We start from the raw sequence: 25,527 nt of genomic DNA, 5'->3' as shown, positions 1-25,527 counted from the left end.
GGTACAATCTGAGTTATTTTGTTCTTCTACGTATTATTTAACACAGTACAAAATTATAATTTTTTTCAGTAAAGTTTTCCGTTCATGTCTACGACACAATGAATATGTGATTCCCATATTAATATATTATTTTGTATAACGATCACAAATTATTACATTTTATAAGTAATAGGTGTTGTATGAGACTAGAAAAAAAAGTCTATATGTCTGTCTGTCTATATCTATCTATCTATCTATCTATCTATCTATCTATCTATCTATCTATCTATCTATCTATCTATCTATCTATCTATCTCATATCTATCTATCTCATATCTATCTATCTCATATCTATCTATCTCATATCTATCTATCTATCTATCTCATATCTATCTATCTATCTCATATCTATCTATCTCATATCTATCTATCTATCTATCTATCTATCTATCTATCTATCTATCTATCTATCTATCTATCTATCTATCTATCTATCTATCTATCTATCTATCTCATATCTATCTATCTATCTATCTATCTATCTATCTCATATCTATCTATCTATCTATCTATCTATCTATCTATCTATCTATCTATCTATCTATCTATCTATCTATCTCATATCTATCTATCTCATATCTATCTATCTCATATCTATCTCATATCTATCTATCTATCTATCTATCTATCTATCTATCTATCTATCTATCTATCTATCTATCTATCTATCTATCTATCTATCTATCTATCTATCTATCTATCTATCTATCTGTCTCTGTCTGTCTATCTATCCTTATATAAATAATCACATACACATAAATAAAACAATTTTCCAAATTTTATTTTGCATATTAAAATAATTTTATTTTTTATATCAAACACAAAACTTAAATTAGCGTTCACTCCCAAAAAAACCCAACATGAGGTATTTTCAGATATAAAAATATAGAATAATCTAGTAAAGTGCATTATGGTCGTTACAAATCTCTATAGGATTATATAGCACAGTATTTATTCCATTCTACAACTGTTCACACATTTATAACATGCATATCAAAATAACAAATAATATATAAAATTGAGGCCTTTACACAGATTTATATATTTTTTATAATAAAGTGTTATACTGCCCCCTAGTGATGTAAAGATCGTATCATCACCATATATTACTCAGTTACGCTTCAGTATGAGCTAGCCTGCTTTACCTCAACACTTCTATGTAGGTAACAATCCATACAAATAAAACGTGGTTTTAAAAATGTGTATTAAAAATCTGCAGAATAAAAAATATATACATAGTTCACCCATTCATAATTTAATCAAACAAATCCCATCTATTTTTGCAGTATTATTTATAAGTAATAGCACACGGTTAGGGTAAATTCGCGCATTGTGGTTGAGTTGGCATTTTGCAAAAATCCCAGTTAACCGGAGATTGTGGCAAACCGCAACTCGACTGCAACTTATTGAAACACTTTTATGACATGCCCGATTGGCAGGTTATAATAGTGTGATTATCAGGAGTCCGGTAATTGGGAACCCTACTGAACCTGAGAACAAGAGAGTTCTCTTCTCAATAGCTGCCCATGCTGGTATTAAATCTACATTATGGAAACTTCCTGCTCTCACTTTGAGCTTTTTCTACCTTTCAGACATTTGAATGGAGTGTGACCAGACGTTTGTGGTCACCTGTCCAATTAGATTGGGGGACAACCAGCCTGAGTGGAGAGCTACTGCAAAAAGCAGCTAATGCTGTGGAGAACTCCGGTTGACCATGTATTATATATGTTAGGCGATTTATTTGAATGGGCACCGTGTAATACCACATTTCTCCTAAAGTGGCCACTGCAGAAAAAATGTGCAGCCAATGGCAGCTTCCTCCTGCGATAACAGCTGATCACTAGGGGTTTCAGCAACCTGAACTGCTGCAATCAGCTCATCATCTGCAGGTCCTTATTACAAAAGGCGTTGTGCAGGTGGGACAAACCCTTTTAAAGGGAGCCTGACACCAGGTTTATGCTGAACTATCTGAGAGCAACATAAAGTAAAGTGATTCCAGTGCTGTATCACTTACCTGGCAATAAATCTGTAGTTTTTATAAATTCACTGTTTTTCTCCTGCAGCCCATGTATATTATCTGTGGCTTCCCCACCCACCTACCGCTGATTGACAGCTTTTTTTCCGATACTGTGCAGTCAGGAAGCTGTCAATCAGCGGTGGGTGGGAGGAAGCTCATAAATGTTGAGGACTACACAGCGCACGCTCATCATTGAGAGGACTTGAAGCGCGAACTCATCATTGAGAGGACTCCACAGCGTGCTCTCATCATTGGGAGGATTACACAGCACAATCATCATTGAGAGGATTACACAGCGATTTAGTGGACTACACAGCAGCGCTCATCATTTAGTGGACTACACACCGTGCGCTCATCATTGAGAGAACTACGTGGCATGTGCTCATCATTGAGGACTACACAGCGCGTGCTCATCATTGAGAGGACTACAGAGCGCGCGCTCATTGAGAGGACTACACAGCGCACGCCTGCTCATCATTGAGGACTACACAGCGCGCGCTCATCATTGAGAAGACAACAAAGAGCGCGCTCATTATTGAGAGGACTACACAGAGCGCGCTCATCATTGAGGACTACACAGAGCGCGCTCATCATTGAGAGGACTACACAGAGCGCGCTCATCATTGAGAGGACTACACAGCACACGCTCATCATTGAGAGGCCAGCGCGTGCTCATCATTGAGAGAACTACACAGTGTGTGTTTATCATTGGGAGGACTAAACAGCGCGCTCATCATTGAGGGAACTACACAATGTTCACTCATTATTGAGGACTACAAAGCACGCGCTGAACATTAAGAGGACTAGACAGTGCGCAATCATCGCGAGGACTACACAGCGCGTGCCCATAATTGAGAGAACTACACATCGCGCTCATAATTGAGACTAGCAGTGCTGTAGCAGTTAAACAGTGTTTTTATGAAAACTACAGCAAGGAACCCAGTAAGTGACCCTGTGCAGGAATCAGGATCCCTGTCACTACTATATTTTGCACTCCATCAGCATAAACTTAGTGACAGATTCCCTTTAAGAGTCTTATGGATATCAGTTCTTGTCCCATTCTTGGAGAGATGGAGCTGTCATGCACACCATGGGCTGACAAGAAAAAGTCAAGGTTCAATTGCCTGAATAGATAAGCTGTCAGTATAAGTAACATGAACCATTTAACAAAAACACCGGACTTTTCTCAAGATCAGAAAAAGTGCAGAAGTAAAAAAAATGCCATGCACAGAAGCATAGAATCAAGACTATGTCAATATATGAAGAATAGGTATCAGGTAAAGAAGTACAAGCAACTTTCCTTAAAGTGAATGCTCACCATGGGACACCATTTTTACTTTTTGTCATTTGAGTATGTGCAAAATTCTGCACTGATTTATGTAGAGCTTATTTTATCTAATACGACCTCTAAATTTCCTGCATAGAGTTGAATGCTATAATTTTGCCTGCCTACAGCCACCACTAGGGTGAGCTTAGTGCAAATGATTTTTATACTGAACAAAATACCGTATGCAGTAAGCTCCCCCTAGTGGTGGCTACAGGCAGACAGAATTTTACCTTTATCATTTAAGTCTATGGCTGTGTGAAGGGAGCCATGGGATTTGGAGCTGTGAACCAGAAAAACCCCCAATAAATATATATTATAAAATTAATAAGCAATTAATGTTGGAAATAAAAAAAGACATGTTGTTATGCGGTGGACATTGACTTTAATTTTACCTGTTACACATCCCGTATTCATATATTATGATGTCCGGTTGACTAAGTAGTTTGCTTAAAGTAATAGTACGTTCCATACACAACTGTCCATGAATTATTCAACTATTATAAAGGAGATTAGTTCAGTGGGACTGGTAGTAGCAACACTTACTTTCACATTTCCCCTGTCCGGTCACCGGTCATCTACTTTTTAAACATGGAGATTGGCATAACGTGACCGATGCCAAGCTGCTTTTTCCTTTATCAGCACAGCGCCAATATATATTTGAGCAGAACAGCAGAATTGTAATAGACAGATTGGTTGCTATGGATACACTGCCTAACAACCTAACTACTTTTCATAGGATTGTCAGGCAGCCCATGCCTAGCAACCAGTCTAGGGCAGAGAAGGCATAAGAGGCTTGTCAGTACTCAATCCACATTGTTATATTTCTTGCCACCATATTTTTGTAAAAAAATCGTATTAAACAACTCGACTGCTTGAAATGTTACCTTGTAGTATTCATGGTAACTGACCACATCATAGCTGCCATTTTTTAACATAAAAAAACCCCTTTCACCCGTCAGGTTGCTATGGATGACCAAATATATTCATATTATATGATGCACTAAACGTTCCAGTGTGGTTACTACAAACGTAATACGAAAGCTAGTGCAAACTTGTCATAGAAATGTAGAAAAATAAAATGTATGTCTGTCAGTGTTCAGCCAATGCATTACAATATATTACATCTCAATAGATATGGAAACAAATATGACAGATATAGATATTTATATATATGTACACATGTTCAGGAACATGAAGAGTTAACAGTACAACTAGGATACAACTTTCAGCCACCTAGGGGACTCAGTATCTTCTTTGCAGCCGTGTGCGTGGGTCTGCTGACAGACTGCGGTATTTTTGTGCTTGTGTCATGTGTTCTGCTGAATGGGGTGGGAACTGATGAATCTTCTGAAAAATACATTACAGGGAAAAAACATTTTGATTAGTTATTGGCTATATGTAAAGCAGGCTCCCAATAGAAAACTTTAGTAATCTGGCCAACTCAGGATTGGCACAGTGCCACACATTTAATATCCAATCAAAATGCAGGTAAATGTGACTTATCGAGCTGTGACCTCCCTGGCAGTCGTCCAGCTCCAGTGGTTTCCCATGATCCTACACTTCCGTGAAATTTATTTCTGGATCGTCAGTTGATTCTGAATTAAATATTTAAGTTAAGTTTGGATCAATTTTGGGGCCAGACAGATTTGCAGATCATTAGTTGCTGCTATAAATCTTAAAGGGATTGACACGTGTTAAAAACCACAATTTTATACCTTTCAGTCCATGGGTCAGAGCCCTCATCTATTAGCCAGACAGTAGAGCAGCTACAAAGTCTCCAACATGTCCGTGCATTATATGGACATCCCATTGATTTCAATAGGCACCATGTAATGCTTAATTTCCCCTGTGGTGGCGCTGCAGGGAAATCAAAAACTTGTTCCAAGGATTGCTGGACACCCTGTGATTAGTTTATTGTGGGCCAAGAGTGCAGCCTCGAGACCAGGCAAAACAGTACATTAACATACAGGGTGCACTTTTTAGAGGTGTCCCGAATGGAAGTTTGGAGGGGACATTTGGCAGGTTAACTAGCACCCACTGGTTTGTTTTTCTAATACAATCCAACCGATTCCCTGGCGATTATTTTTAATATACTTTATTCAAATTCTTTATATTTACATAGATGCAGCTGCAATGTACAAGTTTTACCTGGCCAATAACAAGGGTGGATGGGAAGAAGTGAGGTGTGACTCAAAATGAGGACTACTACTCATAAATATTGATATTTGTTATCAGATCCAGACAATATTGTTCCAATCTAGTACCAGTGGCCTACCATAGACTTTAGATAGACTTTGCTCTTAGCAACCAATCAGATTTAAGCTTTTATATTCCCAGGACATGGTTTGAAAATGTAAGAAGTGATTTGATTGGACACTTTTTCCTTCAATGTTTTTTTATTGATGGGGCCCAAATCATGTAATACGTATTATTTGAAATTTTTAGCACAATCTCAGTGTAAAAAAAAGTGTAAAATAAACCTCACCAGTGGTGATTTAGGTTGAAATCCATTTGTAGCTGCCGAGGGTTTGATCATGGTTTCTTGGACATCTACAAAAAGGAACGAAAGAAATGGGAATGTTATCAATTTTATCAATGATCTGTGACCTCTCCTGAGATGTCTGTTTTAGTAATTACCTGTATTCCACATCAAATGACAATTCTGAAACATCTTTTCTTAGAACTCTACGTTGTTGTGTCCCTCTGTTATTCCTCCTGGAAATCTATAAATATATATTCAACTGGGCGTTATCATTCCCTTTGTTGATTGGGTGTGTCACTACAGATTCTGACACTGTCAGCACTGATTTTTTTCCACACATTTCCAGGAGGAACCAGAGGGACACTTCAATGCAGACTTCTAAGAAAAGGTGCCCCCAGAATTTTATGGGGAAAGCAAACTACTTACTAGAGGCCAAATGCACACGTTGCGTAATTTTATGTGGAAAATCCGCATCAAAACCGCAGCTATACGCTCCTAATGATGCGTCTTTTGATGCGTTTTTTTTAACATTTTGATGCAGGAATAGATGCGGTTTTATGCTGCGGATTTGGGTGCGTTTTTCTTGTAAACAAGTCAGATACAATTCGCAAGCGGAAACGCAGGATAAATTGACATGCTGCAGATTTGAAAATACGCACCGCAGGTCAATTTCAGTGCAGAAAAAATCTGCACCGTGTAGATGAGATTTCTTGAAATCTCATTTACTTTGCTGGTACTGTATTACGCTGCGGATTTGCCACATGAAAATCCGCACGTAATACATAGAGTGTGCATTCAGCCTTAGGCTGGGTTCACACGACCTATTTTCAGACGTAAATGAGGCGTATTATGCCTCGATTTACGCCTGAAAATACGGCTCCAAAACGTCGACAAACATCTGCCCATTCATTTGAATGGGTTTGCCGACGTATTGTGCCGACGACCTGTCATTTACGCGTCTTCGTTTGACAGCTGTAAGACGATGCGTAAAATAACTGCCTCATCAAAGAAGTGCAGGGCACTTATATACATTATATGCAGGGCACTTCTTTGAAACGTAATTTGAGCCGTTCTTCATTGAATTCAATGAAGAACAGCTCAAGATTACGGGCGTCAATGACACCTCGCATAATACGAGGAGCTGCTTTTACGTCTAAAACGACGCAGCTGTTTTCTCCTTAAAACAGTCTGTCTTTTCAGATGTAAAAGCCTCTCATCGTGTGCACATACCCTTATAGTGTTGATACATTTTGTCCATATTGAGGAAGAGAGCGGATATAAGATCGTAATTGCTTACGGATGTTGACAGAGCTGCTCCCCTTGATTTCTATGATACTGACCACATTTTGACAATATGTATATTAACATATAGAGTGCAGAACCCTGAATATAGGTGAAGATCTGGTGTTGGCAGAAGCAAAACTGTTGTCCTTGAGAATTGTTGGAGAGCAGCAGTTGTTAAAGTTTTCAGAGGGTGGAGCATAAGACAAATAACTAAGAGTGAACACAATTTAATGTTTACACCAAGTTTTGGACCTGCAACATTTTAGCAGTAAGTGATAAGAAAAGTGGACGTGGTCTCACATAGTGATGTAGCCCATGCCAGATTTATTATTTAGAATAAGTGGAAATGGTGCAAATCTATACCGGCTTATAGCAGGCGTAGCTTTCATTTCCTTACTGGCAGAGCAGTCGTTTGGCCACTATTCCTCCTGACTCTCGCATACACGCGCATGCTCGCCCGAGCGCGCATGTGTATTCAATGAGGAATAAGCCTCTGGTGGCGGCTTATCCCCTGTGACAACAAAGGATCGGGCATGTTGAAATCCAACATGCCTGATCCTTCTTTTCTTCTACATCTGCTGTCGGGAGACAGTTGGGACATACCCAAACACATTGCATGGTTGACCGGTCCTGCCGAATTTGGCGGGGTTCGGCCCCGCTGTGAAACTGACAGCTCTTGCTGACGGGAGAACCCCTGGCGAGGTTTCAAGGAACCCTAATTTGGAATCACCGCCCAAGACCATTGTTTCCCAACAGCGTGTCCATGGAGTCCCGGGGCTGCTTGAAACCCGGTTAGCTGTCACTTATACAGCAGGGGTGTTATAGTTTTAGAGGTTTCTTGTATTTACCTTGCCAATTGGTAACACCAGCCCAGGGAGCCGGGTATGTGTGTTCAGCTGAGAACCCACCTAATCACTGTACTTAGTACTTACTCTGCAGTCTCTGATTGAGACGATCGAGTGACTGGAGGAGTCTCTGTTCTTCTATAGACAGAGCGGTGGGCGGAGGTCTGTGTATTGCAGCGTTGTGCTTGCTGGCTTGGATCTCTTGCATGGCAGCTAGAATTTCGCCATCTGTTGCAGATGTTTCCACCAGATTCTCCGCCAGCATAAACTGAACTGTGCTTTCTGAGACTACAGAGAGAAGAAAATGATCAAACGTAAACAATAACATCATAATTATCTACGAAGAACGTTCTTCAATTATAATATATTGCCAAGGAGTGGGCATGGAACAGATTCGGCCACTTTCATCATTTTCATTTAATTAAAATGGGCTGGTTCCATATTTTTTTTAAATTCCTCTAGTACGCAAGGCATTACTAAGCCTAATGTCTACACATCCCCAATCAAGACAGTAGTAATGGAACAAGGCAGACATCAGGCAATCTGTACACGGATAGGCACAATAAAAAGAAGCAAAACAAATAACAAAAATACTATTAACAATAACATCATCCTCTTCTTTTATTCTGTTCTGTCCTGTATAGCAATAGAAAAGGGAGGAGTCCATTATGTCTCCCTCCTCCAAATTATGAAAAGAGAACGGGATTGGACTCCTCCGTCTGACTGGGAGGCAGCTTGCTGTAACAGCCCCTCCCTCCTTACTGCGGTCTCCAATAGAAAGCAGATAAGTGAACCCCGCCCCTTCAGCTAATTCTCAGGCAAAATACGGAGAGGAGAAGGAGATAGATCTCTCTTTTCCCTGCATAATTGCTAAAAGATTGTTCATTTCAGGAACTTGAAGAGTCTTACAGCTTGATATACAAATTTATTATGTTGTCATCCCTCATTTCTAGTGTCCCTTGAACATACACAATGGAAAATACCTGCACATATCAAAGTAAATAGGATTTTTTTTGTATTCTATAAGTCACTTTGTGAGGGTTGTTGATATTTTTATATACATGACTGAGGGTACTGTAGACAGCTTTATCCTGGAATATCTAGATAACGTTACTATATCACACTGATCTACAAGCTTTCCTTGAAGTGACTGAGGGATATGTTTTCTCCTAGTCAATATAATTATGATGAAACCAGAGGGGATATATTGGATATATTAAGAAAAATGAATAGAAGAGTTTGGCTTTAATGGAGTTGTCCATATGCCCTATATATTATATACTGTATGCCCTCACTCTCGGGAACCCTCTCTATTAGCTAGAGTCGAGATCCGCTAAGTAAGAGTGGCTCCGCTGTGGCGGATTCAGCCCAGTCATGTGTCAGTGGGAAACATGTGGCTGGACAAAATCTTCTTCCATGAAATATCATATGACTGCCGGTTGCTCTAGGAGATGGACCAACAGTGATCACAACGTTTTTTTGAGAAGATATTGTCTAGGTGAGAGCAACCCCTGACATTGGCTTCGGGTGTTTTGGTTTTATGTAAATAGAGCTTACAGGGTTATTCCTACTTTAGACATTTATGGCATATCTACAGGACCTACACTTATGTCCAGAGCGGGGGTCAACCAAGCCTGGTCCCGCCTGATGAGCCAGCCGAGTATGAATGGAGAGGCGGTTTTTTTCATTCACTCCTACCAGAGTTACAGAAATACGCTTGCTCGGCTGTTTCCGTAAGCCCCATAGAACAGAATGAAGAGCGAATCGCGCATGCGCATTTTATGACTCCTCTTAGCCACGCGTCTTTTTCTAGACACTTTCCAAAAGTGTCCTAAAGTTTTTTTGCGCAATTTGAGTCAGAATTCTGACATATTTGGCCTTGTAGTTCTCTGCCACAGTATATTAGAAAGTTGTGGAACTTCTTTTATGCTATGATTACATTTTATGTACGTAAAACCGGAAAACACAATTTTGATGAATTCAAGATGGCTGCACATTTACACGTGAATGGAGTAACATCTAATATTGTACATACCTTCACCAGTAAGTGTGGCACTGTTTGTTTGCCCGGGCTCATGTGCACTTTGCAAAGGACCTATCTTCATTGTGTTCACGTTCTGTATAGGTAAAATTTCATGTTCATTTAGTTATTTAAAAAGGGTAAAAGTATTCTTAACACTCAGATATTATCCACAAGTTATATCAAGACGGACATATTTAACCCCAACATCAATTGCACCCAGTAATACAAACCCACAGGCACTCTGTGTGCCCCTGTATGATACCTCTGTAAGCAATGCCCAGCTGTAGGTCAGCGATATTCTCCGCTAGAAGTATCGTTGTATCGCTAAGCACATACGGCATCCAATGGAGCCAACAAATTTTTTCTGTTGGACATGTACAGAATCTGACAGATAGAAAACTCTGAAATCGGATGAATACAGAGGTACAGTACGGCCCCAAGGAAGTCCATAGGTCTATAGGAGTCTATTATGCCTCTATACAGTGGTTTCTTATGCAGATTCCCAGGTGGCTTACAACAATGCCCCTATATGGTCATGCCCTAGAGTAGGGGTCCCCATCGTATTCAGCTTGAGAGTCCTATTCTAGAATAAGAGGTGTCTAAGCCAAAAAACAATGAGATCAAAGATGATCAACTTTGATTTGATCAGTATAAAGTTTGGAGGATGGCTCAGGAGCAGAGGAGAGCCGCTGCAGGCCGAGCTGTCAGACCAGCTCACTGACGGATTGACTGCTAATGGCATTCTGTAGCTTCTATGTACATAGTAGCAGCAAAAGTGAAACGGAGACATTTTTTAAATTAAAGTATATTATAAAAGTTACTTTTACGCTAAAGCACATAAAAATAAATAAATAAATACCACCAAAGGTTTCATAGCCTGTAATGTAATCGGTGTACAGGAGTATCTGCAGCTGCCTACACCCGGGAGCCACACCCAAGTAACTTAACCCTTTCATGACCAAGGGTCATTGATACCTGTGTCCAAGTCAAATTTTCCATTTCTGATATGCACTTCTTTAAACGATAATATCTTTGCAAGACTTATGAGGCTTTCATTTTCTAGATTTGTTTACTTAATTCCATGTTTTTAATTTTTATTATGAGCAGACAAAATGACAAAAAATGTGTTTTTCGTGGCTGTTTTGCATCAATGTGTCTCAAAATTTGAATCCATTTCCCAGCCGTCTGACCGTTTTTCACTGCTATTTGCCAACAATTTTTCATGGACGTTAAAAGAATGGATGAATTGTATTAGTTAGTTTTTTTTTGTCGCAGCCACCTGAAAACACTGCAGTGCCCTTGTAGATAGTGACGCAATACCACTGTAGATAGTGCCAGTGCACACATAGATAGTGCCCACTGTAAATAGTGCCACAGTGCCCACATAGTGACACCGTTCCCACTGTAGATGGTGTCCACATAGTGCCACACACAGTGCCCATGTAGATAGCGCCACAGTGTCCCCTATAGGTAGTGTCCATAAAATGCCACAGTGCCCATGTAAATAGTGCCACACCCCCTGTATATAGCACCCCCTGAAGACAGCACCACACCCCCTGTAGATAGTGCCACCCCCATTGCCCACTGTAGATAGTGCCACAGTGCCCACAATGTGCCACAGTTCCCACACTCCCTGTTCACCACACTCCCTGTAGATAGTGCCACCCCCTGCAGACAGCACCACCCCCTGTAGATACCACCATCCCCACTGCAGATTGCATCATCCCCCCTGTAGATAGTGCCACCCCCTGTAGATAGCGCCACCCCCTGTAGATAGCAACATCGCCTTTGTAGATAGTGCCACCTCCTGCAGATAGCGCCACTTCCCCTGTAGATAGTGCTGCTCCCCCTGTATGTATCAGCACCCCCCGTAATAGGCTCCCCCTTCCTGTAAATAGCTCCACTGTAGCTCCCTGTAGGAGCGGAATCCATCTGGCCGGGGATTCCGCTCCTAGAGGGTGCCCTTGATGTCTCTGTTCATATATGGACAGTGACGTTAGGGGCTAACTCTAAAAACAGAATCCCCTGCCTCAGCGTTGGCAGCGCTGTGGCCGGGGATTCCGCTCCAGGAGTAGCCCCTGACGCCACTGTCCATATATGGATAGTGACGCCAGGGGCTTCTCCAGTAGCGGAATCCCCGGTCAGAGTGTCGGCCAGGGATTCTGCTCCTAGGGAGAGCCCCTGACGGTGGAGTGTGACGTCAGGGGCTCTCTCTAGAAGTGGAAGCCCGGGCACAGAGCGATCTGACACTGGGGATTCCGCTCCTAGTGGGAGTTTAGGTGGCGCTATCCACAGAAGGGGTTGCTATCTACAGGGGCGGGGCACTATTTTCAGCGGGGATGGAGAGACGTTGGGGGCTCCCTCTAGGAAGGGAATACCCAGCCAGATTCCACTCCTAGAGGGAGCTTAGGTAGCGCTATCTACAGGGGTTTTTGCGCTATCTACAGGGGGTTGTGTGTGGTGCTATCTACAGTGGGGGCGTAGTCTGGGGCTCTTAAAGCCCCGGCAGATATGAGAGTGCAGCGCTGTTCACACTGAAGCAGCACTGCACTCATTAAACCCTGTTCAAGGCTGTCAACGTTTATACATATGACAACTCCACGGGGCATCAGCAGTTGGAACGTATATAGCCGTATGGCAGTCGTGAAGGGGTTAAAGCACCTGGGCCCGAATGCAAAATCTGTACCTACCGTATGCCATTTAAAAGAGTGGTTTCTTCTTATGGCCCAAGGCACCAGGAACAGGTGTGACTATTTCTGCATTCCCTATAGCTAAATCCCTGAACACAGGGGCCCGAGAGCCACATGTCACTCCTGGACCAATGATTAGAGGCGGCGAAATGTAACCATAAATAAATTGTGAATTTTTCTTTTTATTCTTAACAGCCTCCATTTTTAGGGCAGGTTATTTAATTTATGTGGTTAGGAAGTGAATTTCATCCTGAAGAAAATGTAACAATCTATAACTAAACCTGACGCTTTCCCGCACGTAGGACTAGGCCACATGACCCTTAAATACATTTACATCATACTGTGGTGACATCTGAAATGCTTGGAGGGAAAAGGTTAAATAAGCAGACGTTGTGTAACTGCTCCCATACAGACATCTGCATATAAATGAAGTCATGTCGCCGGTAATCTGCTGTACGTTCCTTCGCTGCTGTGTTTACACGGTGATGATAAGCAGCAGGTTTCAGCTTCGAATAAACACGACTGATGAATGGTCCGCGGAACAGATGGATTTCTACCCTTCCCATATAGTGTTCTCGCTGCACGTATTATATGGAAGGGGTTACCCCAAAATAGTCAATTGCCACCCACAGCATAGGTACTAACTGTCTGATCGCTGTGGGCCTTACTGCTGGGACCCCACCGATTGGGAGAACAGGGGTCCCGAACCCCCAGATCCTCCTTACTGCACCCCCTGCAGTGAGAAGGAGCTTGAATGGAGCGGTGGTAGAGCATCCGCCCGCCGCTCCATTCAATGCCCATGAAACTAATAGAAACAGCCGAGCGCTGTACCCGGAGGAGGAACTGGTGGTTTTGGACCCCCAGTCACGCAATTGGTGGGTGTCACATCGGTGGGGCCTCCAGCGATCAGACTATTATCACCTATCCTGTGGATAAATGATAATTAACGATTCTGGGACAAGCCCTTTTACTCATGTGATTGACCTAAAAGTTGTGAATGTATCAAGATACAAGCGGCACTACTGGATCTTACCATGTGAAATGTACAGGCATTGTAACCCTTAAATAGCTTAAAGGGGTATTCCAGCACGTCAAGCTTCTTATTTTTTGGTTAAAAGTTATAAAATTTGCTTTCTGTATCAATTCCATATGGTTTTCAAGATCTCTGCTTGATGTCAATCTGTAGTAATAGAGCTTTGCTAATTGCCGAGCAGCTGTGTGTCCGTCCATCACAGGACCAGGACACATTTTTATCTATAGGTTATATGAGGTTACATGAGACTGGGTCCCACGTAGTGTAAACGCCGCAGAAAAGGAAAAAAAGCAGCGAAAATATTCATAAATTGACCTGGGGTGCGGATTCGTTGCAGGTTTTCTCCATTAAAGTCAATGAGGATATAAAACCCGCAACAAATAGCAAATGTTGCAACTTTTTTTGTTTGAAATGAATAAAAAAGTAAATACTTACAGCCCGGCCGTTGTCATAGAGACGGGTCCCTCTGTTCTGAGTGCAGCTCGGCCTCCTGGGATGATGTTTCATCCCATGTGACTGCTGCAGCCAATCACAGGCTGCAGCGGTCACATGGGCTGCAGCGGTCACATGGGCTGCAGCGTCATCCCAGGAGGCCGGGCTGCACTCAGAACAGAGGGACGTGTCGCTATAACAATGCTTTTTTTTCTCCAAGCACTGCTTCCCGCAACGTAGATTCCGCTCGAAAAACGGCACCACAATTTGGTTCGGTTTTTCAGGCGGAATTCCCTGCGGGTTCTAAGTTGAATATTCTGCGCAGCCTGAATGATATCAAGTAGAGAACTAAAAAACCGTGAGGAATCGATACAGAAAGTATATTGGAAAACGGCATAACTTTTATTTATAGAACTAGTATAGCCCTTTAACCCTTTCACTATTGCTAAATTCTTCACACTTTTGACATACACAAATAAAAAACTTGAATTCTGAAAAAAATGATAATAGAAATATTATACACCCATACCCGTATATTTCCTGAAAGTAGACACCTGGCACATTGTAAAAATGCTACCCAGCACTTTACCCTTCATGCCTTTTTGCATCAAAGCGTAACATTGTGTAAAAAATTCAGAAAAATGGATGTTTGTGGCTAAATGTCTGACCAAAGCAGAGCCGGGGACAAAAAACATCCTCATAATTCAAGGGCAATCCAAGTAATCCAGAGGGAGAACCACAGCTGTATTATGGCTTTGTGCAGCCTCCAAGTTGTACGGAGCCGTGATATGGCGCCAATATCAGTCTATACGACCCTACTGTACCTCTGTATGTCTCCGATTTAATACAGGTCTCATAGAAATGAATAGGATCCGTTGACTTGCATGTGTGACCTGAGCAAATCTCTCTAATAACATGAAACATGACAATTGACATGGTCGGCCTGTAAGCAGGAAGGTATATACTGTGTATATTTAGTACCTGCAGATGTGACGGCCTCCAGCCGGCTGAGGCAGGTCTTCCTTTCCTCTGCTCCAGCAATGCTCTGCGCTTGTTCTCGCTGTTGTCTAGAATCTGTTTCCGTCTTGTAAGGGTGACGTAACCTAAGAAAAGTAGAAAGGTTATTTTGTACTCAAGACAACCGAGGGGTCCAGGACACAGGGTAGGGTGGGCGTTTTAAATAGTTAGTATAGCACCTTTTTTTTTTTAATAATATGTTCACGCAGGTCGCATATTCTGCGTAAAAGTACACAGCGTATCCGACCTAGAACCCGCAGGGAATTTTGGGCGAAAAAAATGCTTTTTGAGAAAAAGTGGAAAGAAAGTGCTGAAAAAAAAATGCCAATACTTACCTTCACTGGAATTGCCACAGTGACGTGTCCTCCTGGTATTGGTGCAGCCCGGCCTCCTGTGATGGCGCTGCTGCCTATGTGACCGCTAGAGTCTGTGATTGGCTGCAGCAGTCACATGGGAATGTCATCTCAGAAGGCCAGGCTGCACTGTGGAGAACAACCAAGAAGAAAAGGACTTGTTGCTATGACAACGCCAGGGGGGTAAGTATAGACTTTTTTTGTTAAAAAAATTTTTGCGGCAGAATTACAGCGTTTTTGCCACAAAAATGGCAACATGTTGCGCCTTTTACCTACCCAGTGAATTCAATAGGGAAAACCCAAAACAAAAGTGCAATGATTCCGCAGCCTAAATTGACCTGCTGAGGCTTGAAAGCCATACGTGCAGGTCAATTTAGATTTTTTGCGCAGCGTGTAGATGAGATTTGTTCAAATCTCATCCATTTTGCTGCCACTGTAAATGCTGCGTATTATCCAGAATGAAATCTGTTGAGGAAAATTCGCTAATCCGCCCAGTGTGAACCTACCCCTAAGCTATTTGGAGCCCCCTGTCCTGTTTTATTAAAGAAATTGTCAAGGATTAGAAAAAAATAGTCTGCTTTTTATTCCCCAGAACGAGAACCAGTGTCTAGTATTGCAGCTCATCTTATTCAAGTCAATAAGAACTGAACGGCAATACCGCACAGAACCCCAGACAAGAGAGGCGCTGTTTCTAGAAAAAAGACATTCTTTTTTTTTTTCTCGTCTTGGAAAACCCCTTACAGATTTGGACAATCCCTTTAAGAGAAAAATAGAAATAAACATAATGGCAATGAAAACCATCCCTCCCTCATTTCTTTTTTTTTGTAAATTCTAAACTACAAACTTCCATAAATATGTTCCCATGTAGCGCTACTATCATACTATTTTGAAAAGGGAATAGGCTCGGACTCCCTCACTTACATTGAAGGCGCGTAATCATTCAGCGCCGAAATAGGAGGATCAGGGGACAGTTTATAGGTGGAAATTTACCCAGTAATTGCTCTTTATTAGGGTTTCTTATAGGGGCCATAAAATTCAAGGACTACTAGGCTAATAGTTATTAATGGCAAATCGCTAGGACAGGCAAGTTGGGGTCTGACTGGTGGGACGCCGACTGTTCATGAGAATGAAGGGGCTGCTGCAAAAGTTGTACAACAGGTAAAATTGGGGCAGTCACGTTACAAAGGCCCATCCTTAGGCCTTATGCATAGGACCATATTACAGATATGTATGGTAAGGATCGGTAATTTATCGCCCATTAGCCTGTGTGTACAATTTCGTAAAATGATGGCATGCAGTATGTGCCCGTATATCCGTGCTCCAGTGGGGACTTGTGGAACATATTGGCGCTATCTTAGCAATAGTTGCCGAGGAGAAGCCGCCAAGAACAGTAATTCCAGTTGCCATTTCTGGAAGATCTGCTGCCGGAGGAAACAGAGGATTGATCTTCAACTTAGGAAAATCCCTTTTACAAAATGATTATTCTGTTACTATCCCAAAGGTGACGCGGCTGAATGCGTTATGCTAATCCAAATAACATTCCTAAAAAAATATCGAAAATATTTCATTTTCCAAAAAAGCTACTGACCTAGAAATCTCAATGTTTCTTGTACTATGAAAACACAATTCTGAAATCTCACCATTATTAAGGGGGGAGAAAAACCCATTTATTCTTGAAAGCGACTTCCAGTTATTCAGCGTTCCTCCATCAATTACGATGTGGGACAGGTTAGGTCGTGCGTGCTGTAAATTAGACGGTAGATCGCCAGGACGGAAATCACCTAAAATAAAAGAAGTCCCGTTATTAGGATCAGATAACCGATGATTGATATCAAGAATCCACTATTAGGCATATCAGAACATATAAGTGTACGGGTGATGGGCTTATCCCGAGGGCATCTATTCATTATATCACATGAGTTCTGCACAAGGTAAACAGATGTTTCCGGGCAGAGCGTAAAATTTCTTGTGATTTGGGACTCGTAATATGAACTGCCTTTCAGGGTTCATACAGAGTACTTATTTTTGATAATATTTATTTGACACGTGGGTATTTTAAAGTTTGATCTATATTTTATATTACTATGTACTGGCATAAATCTATGAAATGCCAGTACATTAGACTGTGTACGAACAGTATACAGGCGGTAACAACAGGCAATATGACCAGACAGTCCTAGGGTCCTTCAATTGCCCTGGACGGTTTACCCACATGAGTGTGTTGTGTGTTACAGGTATTTCCTGTCACATGACCAAAGAGGGGTCCCACCAGTCTCTGCCCTTGAATGCCGCGACCGGTCACGTGATCACAATGACGCATATACTCATCATATGTCAGCAACCACTGACATTTTGGCCCCTTGGATATTTTTTTCATTGGGTCTGCAATGGTTGGTAGTTGTAGTATATTCCTATAATCCTTGCCAAGTGGCTCATGCCAGTGCTGCTTGGTTGCCATGCTGTCAGGCCAGCACAGGGTTACCTCACAGGCTACAGCTGCGGCCTAGGAGATGACATATAGCCCATATGGTGACTTCTGTCAATGAGATTCCAGATTAGCAAAAAGCACTGATCCGCATATTGCTGCGTCTTTCTGCACCTATATGCTAGGAACACCCAATGAGGAGTTGCCCCATTTTAAAGAGGACCTGTCACCTCTCCTGACATGCCTATGTTATTAAATAATTGTATTTGCCATGAAATAACAATTCTGAAGCATCTTTTCTTAGAACTCTACAATGTGCCGCTCCTCTGTTATTCCTCCTAGAAATTGATGATTAAATTGGCAACTAGGTGCTACCAGTTGGGGGGTGTGTCCCTTCACAGACTGACAATGTCCAATCAGTGCTGACAGAAAGAGACTGTGTACGGACATACCCTATTTATAAGGGGAATAGTAACACCCAGTTGTCAATTTATTCATACATTTCACAGAGGAATAACAGAGGACGGCACAAATTAAATTTCAAAGAAAATATGTTCCAGAATTGTTATTTTATAGGGATACAAGTATTTACTAAAATGGACATGTCAAGAGAGGTGACAGATCTTCTTTAATTTAGTAAAGCTTAAGGGAACACTCCAGGAAAAAATTATACTCTGTTATGCCTAATGCTGGGCCTGAGGGGGTGGAGCATGACACAATGATTCTCTGGGGTCGTCCTTTATTCCTTTGAAGATCAAAAAAACCCATAACAGACATATTCTATCTAACAGGTTATCAGGGTGATGACAAACAAAGTGGGGATGTACGAACACTGATCTGAGAATGACTACAATGGGATCGGACACCCGCGTTCGATAGAAAATCTAATAAGACTAATACAAATTGGAGCCTACCTGAGGCAGCGTTTTTGTGGGTTAAGGCACTTCGCACTCCTTGCCACAAGAGAGCGATCTCCTCGTCAGTGGGAGTGTGGTCCAGACGCAGTCCATTCTCTCCAAATATTGGGTACCGTTTAATTGGTCCAGGTAAGCTTTCTTGCAATGCCAATACCCGCTCACTATTCAAAGTGAGAGCAGCCTTTGAAGCACTGTCCATATCAGAGGGAACGTAAGCCTGAGTAGTCTGCGCATTACCTGAAGAATGAGCCACGGTTTGATAAGCCATATTGTCCTTGTTTATAATATGATTGGTGGATAATACATTGTTCGTATTATTAAGCTGAGAAATGCTTGTGTTCTGATGTTGGGTCTTGGCCTTCGTCACTAGTTCTCTGTTAGTATCTGATGCGGGCCTAGGAGGAGGATGTGGAATCATGATCTTTCCCTGAGACCTTACAATCTTGCTGGCCTCGGTGGCTGACTGAGGCCGAACTATAATACCCTTTCGATTCCGGTGAATCACTGAAGATGGGGTTCTAGCTGATTTTGGACGTCTTACTACTCTAGTCTTTGCTTTTGGAGGGCTTCTGACCGTGTACATATGTCCTACAGATTTTGCTTCCTCATCGTTAGACACCATCCATGCCTGCTTAGTGAAATGGTAACCAGTAGAGAAGACAGAACTGGGAGGTCCAGCTTGGCCATTTTGAGAAGTCATTTGGGCTAGGTCACTCTCTTTACAGTGTACCATAGCAGGAGATTCAACTGGAGACTTTTTCATAGTCCGCAGAGTCCCATTCATACCTGGCACATCTTTATCATCCATGATTTTCTCAATTTCATCTAACCATCTCAGTTTTTTATTGTTCGTTTTCTTATGCTCTTTCTCTTTTATCAGTTCGACGCTGTCTCGAATGCCGATGGAAGCTCTGTCCCCCATAAGAACCATTTTGCTAATACCTATTGCTCTGGTGTAGCCATTCTCATACTTGGAGCCTTTCTTCAATATGCTCTTCAACAACTTCTTCCCTTCTTTCCCAGCACTGTTAATTCTCACCCTTCTATAGATAGTAGACAATGCCAGGTCAGGATCATCTAGAGAAAGTGTTGATCCGTTTACATGATCCTTTGGATCTTCTATTAATCCAAAATCAGTTTTAGAACTTTGGGATGGTGAGGACCTTGTTTGATGCAATAGACTCTCTCGACTATTGATTTCTACAGGTTTATTGTGGCTATTTGTCATGGTATTGTATACATTTGTAAGGATCTCAGGGTCAGGAACGGATCTCATTGAATGGATTTGATCTGAGTGTTTACTTGGTTTGAAGTCCACGTTGTATTGGCAGCTACCAGCAGAACTTTCGGGAAATGGAACGACCACTGGGGTTGCCAAGGGTTGAGTCATGGTGGGTTTAGTTGATAGTCCATGGTGTTGTGGCGTGTCTTTGTTATCATGAGGCATAGAACTCTGTGTTGTCTCTTTTGGATTTGGGTCGGGAGTGGCCCAGGCTTTGCTTTGTCTAACCCCAACATTACAAGTTGTGCTGTCTCTGTCATAATAAGAGAACTTATTCTCGGTTACGGAGACTCGAGAAACGTGATTTATATCTTGATTTGATATTGAGGAATTGTAGGTGCTTACGGGATGAATTTTGCCAATTCTTGTTAATGTGTCCATCATTTTATGGTCAAATCCATTTCTAGTGAAACTTGCTTCATCTCCCATTAGAAAGCGCTTTTCGACAATCATCTCTTCAGGTTTAGGTTGGGAAGAAGCAGGAAGGCTTGCCTGACCGTTTAAGCCACTGACACCACCATCAGTGTTATGATATCCCCTGTTCACAGAGGAAGAAGAAATTTCTGCAAGTGCTTTGTGTAATGGGTCAGATGAAAACACTGGGCTATTGTCTTCTTTTACCGTCTCTAAATTTTCTTCTAGGCTGTCTAAACTTGACAAGCTTTCTTCCCGTGCAAGCTGTTCAACTTCTTGGTGAAAATTCTGTCGAAAAACAAATCTACTGATTAGATCAATGTTGGCTTACCATCTCTAATCTATCATTATGAGTTTTTACTGCAATACCTCTCCCTCCCTCCGAAAGATCTAAAACATGTTCTTATTGACTAATTTAGTGTGTCATCTTCTGGAGTTGTCACCATTACATCACTACAGAAGATTATTACGGTCACGTAAAGGACCATTTTGCTGGGCTATTAGTGCTCGGCATTATGGGTCCAATTCTGCAAAGTTGTATGAACCCATGACAATAGCGCCTGTCTGGGGCTCTGCCAGGACATTGTGTGAATCCAAAATTACCACCCAACTCAATGTCTACACATATATACATCTAAATGCCACTATTCAAGCCAGTAAGGGGTGAACGTTAAATTGGATGGCCATTTGGATCTAATTTTGACCCCCACCGATCGCTTAAACAACCTGGCAGCCGAGCATATCTGCCGCTTTGTTTCAGTGATCGGTGGAGGTCTCAGTGCTTGGACCCCCACTGATCACTTGGACATTTCAAAAGTTTTTTTTAAAGTTTAGTTACCCATAAATAACTTGAGCAAACCATTTGATAATTATCGATGATTATCTAGAGAAGAGGTTCCTAACCTTAATTTAGCCTGCCAACCACAGCCAGATAAGTCTAGTGGTGTTGAGCCACATTAAAGGGGTTGTCCAGGAATGGGAAAAATGTCTTTCTCATCTAAATTCTGTCTCTATGCACTGATACCAATGCTTGTGGAGGAGGGTAGAAGGAAGAACACTTTTCTATAACATGTTTGCTTCTGAACCCAGGAGTAGGCACATTAGAAGTCCAGGACAAGCGATTACACAGCTAGTTGACTTTCTCCCAAGCAAGTCCTGTGATGGGAGCAGAGGCAAAATTGGGATGGTGTGTGTCTATTAGAAAGTGTCATCACTTTGAGCCCTTGGCTTGAGCCCCTTAAGATATTTTTTTTGGAAAGCAGTACACCTCTATAACCAGCAGATGGCAACATTCAATTTACTCCGTATATAATTCTCTTCTTTCTTTTGATGCCATGTATGATAAATGACCAGCTAAATGTCACATACATTTCTGGTCACAAATTAACTTCTGCTTTACATCAATGATCACTGTTAGCTCAAAGTGAATGTATTCGCAGAATATAATTTTTTTTTAAATCAGATTTTCATTATATATATATATATATATATATATATATATTTTTATTTTTTTTATTTATGTGACTATCCACATAAAAGAAGAATCTTGAAATATTTCAGTTTTTACACTGGCCACTAGAGTAGTCACAATATGCTGATACTTGCTTGTCTTCTGCAGCTCACTTGTCAGCTTTGCTGTATAGACTGGGTCTGGACCAGCAGAGGGCAAGGGATTATTGATAGCTCTGTTGTACTGCTAAAGGCCTAGATAAGGTAGGATAGTTGCACTATGCTATAACACAATACACATAGATAATGCTCTGTTTGCAGCTCCCCTGTCACTGCCTGGTCCCTGGGGAAGAGGGACTGTACTCCATCACTTCCTGGAGACTGTAACGCTCTATGACATTTCTATGTCAATAAACCCCATTAATTTCAGCTGCCATAAAGTACACACATCCTGCTGCAATGTCTACACAGACCATAATGGAGCCTCAAACGCAGATGTGAACGAGGCCTTAAACATAATAAACTAAAATGAAATACATGAGACATTCCCTTTAAGAAGGGGGTTATACAAACACAAGGGTTATAAGTAACAGGTTGTCTTGTATTCTCCTCTGACAGGTATGTCTTGCACAGGCGACCAGTATCGTCACCTGAGATTCAAGGTCATCCTAGGTGTTGATTTATTAACCCTTGAAGCTATTTACCAAATCACATAAGAACCCCAGGGCAGTGGATTATGTCAACTACAACTGAAAGATATCCTGCAGATACGACTGTATATGTGATAGTTAAGACTTCTATTTTTCTAAATGGCCTCAGATATTTTAGGAAGATGGATGGTAAATGGAAAAAAGACACCATTTTAAAATAAGGTGGAGGTGTGGTCATGAGTTGTACAGACAGCCTCGCAGATGATCGCGGCGATCAAAGGATTACATGGGATCCGATCCTGGCCATTGGAGCAGGAGCTAGGCTGTCATTACAGCAGGACACCCACTCTATGTAGCACTTATTCGACAGCGTTGTAAAAACACGGCGGTGTAGAATAAGGCCCCTTAATGTCCCGCGGGAACAAAGGATCGCAGAAAACCTCCATACACGTTAGATATTTGGGAGATTCAGCCGACTATCATCTAATATGTATGGGCACCGTAAATCTGTCCCGCCTTAAAGAAATTCCTTTAGAAGAGGAGTGAATGAACGATGGCTAATAGACAGGCGGCACTATTTATGGCGGCACTATTTATTGCCCTGTTATTGTTACGCAGCTCTAATTACAAACAATTAGGCGGTATTGCTCGCATACACCCAATCTTATTTTATTAGACTATTAACTCTTACAATCCCATATGTGTTGGCTGCATGTCAACATTCAGATCCACCCACAGCGCAAGTGTTCGCTCCTTTTACCTGACTCATCATTATTACACGGTCATTCCAGCAACACGTGGTCGTTTTTTTTAGCATCAGTCATAAGTGGTTATGTAACTACCAGTAAACAAACTTTCTATTTGTATGAAACATTCTGCCAGATCGGATGAACGGCGCCAGATCTATTAAAATTAGCGGTAGTCCACACAAGGTACAGGCGGTGGGCCATGTACGGACAGCAGCGAGGTGGCGGCTCATCAATCATAAAGGGAACAGCGTAATAAAAGTCAATTAGAACGTTACTTTATATGTACTTATAATAGCCAATGCTGAAAAGCTACCAGACAACCCTTATTATTTGGCCAAGTATTCAATTTGAGTCTAAAGTTAGCCACATACATAAGATAGCTGTTGGTAGACGGTTATTTCTGCCGACTCCACCATAAACATGACCGCTCGGGAGGGCAGCGTACACACAACATCGTCGGCCAAGCCCATTGATATTGCCTGATTCAGTCAACTTTCCTCTCATGTTTATGGACAGCTTTAGGCTACATGCACACTTTGCGTATTTTTCTGTGGAAAATATTCACCAGAACCGCAGCAGTATGCAGGAAATTCGCAGGTCAAAACCGCACCAGATCGCGCGTTTTTCAGTGCGGTTTTTACATTTCGCTGCATAAATCATGTTGCGGGTTTTGGTGTGATTTTCCTCAGCACTAGGCAGATGCAATTCGCAAGCGGAAACGCAAGATAAATGGACATGCTGCGGAATTTAAAATACGAACCGCAGGTCGATATCCATCCGGAAAAATACCGCAATATGTACATGAGATATCCTGACTGTGCTGGTACTGTATTATGCTGCGGATTTGCTGCACGCAAATACACGTGGCAACACCGCATGGATCGTGTGCATTGACCACCCATTTATGATTGGAGCCGTCGTGGTGAAGAGCTGATCGCCACGGTTCCGCCGCAGCTGATTTTGCCGGGGGAAGTCGCGGCCAGCCAGACATTTGCCTCCGTGAGTTTGCTGCAGGGGAAATGTGGTATTACATGGCGGCCATTCAGATAAATGGCTGTCCATAAATACCCCGCTCTGACTCATAGAGGGGGATCCCGAGTGGTGGAATCCCCTCTATTACGTCCATATGGACAGGGGTTATCATCATGAGACAGCCCCTTTAATTCACTGTATCACATGTGAAAAGGTGCCACAGATGACTCCAACCAGTGTGTATTTCCCAGATTATGGGACTGTCTTTATAAAGGTGGAATACCCCTTTACTGAACTATTATCCCCAAATCTACCTCCAGAGCAGCGCTTCTCTCGTTACGTAACTCCCATAGCCTTCAAAGACTCGCAACTCTCGTTTAATTCTAAGGAGACAGCGTCTGCTGTGAACTGGCGAGGGGCCATCGATGTTTAAGATGAGAATTCTCCTTGAAATCCAGAAAATAATCGAGCAGTGACTTGACGTCGGACTTCTTGCTGACAGATCCCAAGCATTTACTTATTGGATTAGCCTTCCCGTCTCTCACAAGGCCGTGCATGACATGTGGCATGAATAAAGACTTCACAATGTCATTGTATTATGGACATATTGTAATGAGGGAAATGTGAAACGTAGAAGCGTGTCATTGTTTGTGAGCAGGGTGAGGGGTGACTGGGAGCCGGGAGTGACGTCGTTCAGCATTCCGCCGGCTACGGAACATGTTGGAGCAATACGAAGCCTGAGCTGTTTGTTTTTGAACAGCCTGGATTGTAATAAATCAATGACATTAATATATTGTACATGGAGAACAGTCAAAGTTCACCTGCCACGAGCCATCAGGGACTTTATATTAGTCTTGGTCTCTACATATCTTATTTTATCCACATATCATTGATCGTGTAGGGGGAATATAGACAAAAAGTGGGCCACTAAACCCTTTGAGGGTTTATCTCATCATGACAACCCCTATTAAGGCAGTGTGTAAGGGCCCATATACTGAAGCCTGCCACGAGCTGCCACGGGTCCGGCTTGTTTCAGAGGCAGGGAGCCACCGATGACATAAGCCACGTGTAAGTACATACATCAACACTTTAAGGAGTTAGGACATTTTTATAATCTGCCACCGGAA

The 25,527-nt window shown here is 42.0% G+C and overlaps 1 protein-coding gene across 1 annotated transcript in view; it reads right to left on the bottom strand.

Annotated features, from left to right (window-relative positions):
- Positions 1-878: 878 nt before the first annotated feature.
- Positions 879-25,527, bottom strand: part of CEP126 (centrosomal protein 126) — a 79,956-nt gene continuing 55,307 nt past the window's right edge. The window contains exons 6-12 of the mRNA XM_075851523.1: positions 18,882-20,868; positions 17,183-17,323; positions 15,154-15,275; positions 10,030-10,111; positions 8,082-8,282; positions 5,869-5,933; positions 879-4,730 (exon numbers count right to left, since the gene is read on the bottom strand). Of these exons, the coding sequence (XP_075707638.1) occupies positions 4,626-4,730; positions 5,869-5,933; positions 8,082-8,282; positions 10,030-10,111; positions 15,154-15,275; positions 17,183-17,323; positions 18,882-20,868 (2,703 nt within the window). The 3' untranslated portion in view covers positions 879-4,625. The remainder of the gene's footprint in view (positions 4,731-5,868; positions 5,934-8,081; positions 8,283-10,029; positions 10,112-15,153; positions 15,276-17,182; positions 17,324-18,881; positions 20,869-25,527) is intronic.

The sequence above is a fragment of the Rhinoderma darwinii genome, chromosome 2 (assembly GCF_050947455.1).
Source record: "Rhinoderma darwinii isolate aRhiDar2 chromosome 2, aRhiDar2.hap1, whole genome shotgun sequence".
NCBI classification, from domain to species: Eukaryota; Metazoa; Chordata; class Amphibia; order Anura; family Rhinodermatidae; genus Rhinoderma; species Rhinoderma darwinii.
Note: the sequence above shows the minus strand (reverse complement) of the source record. Positions and strands in the feature narration are given on the sequence as shown.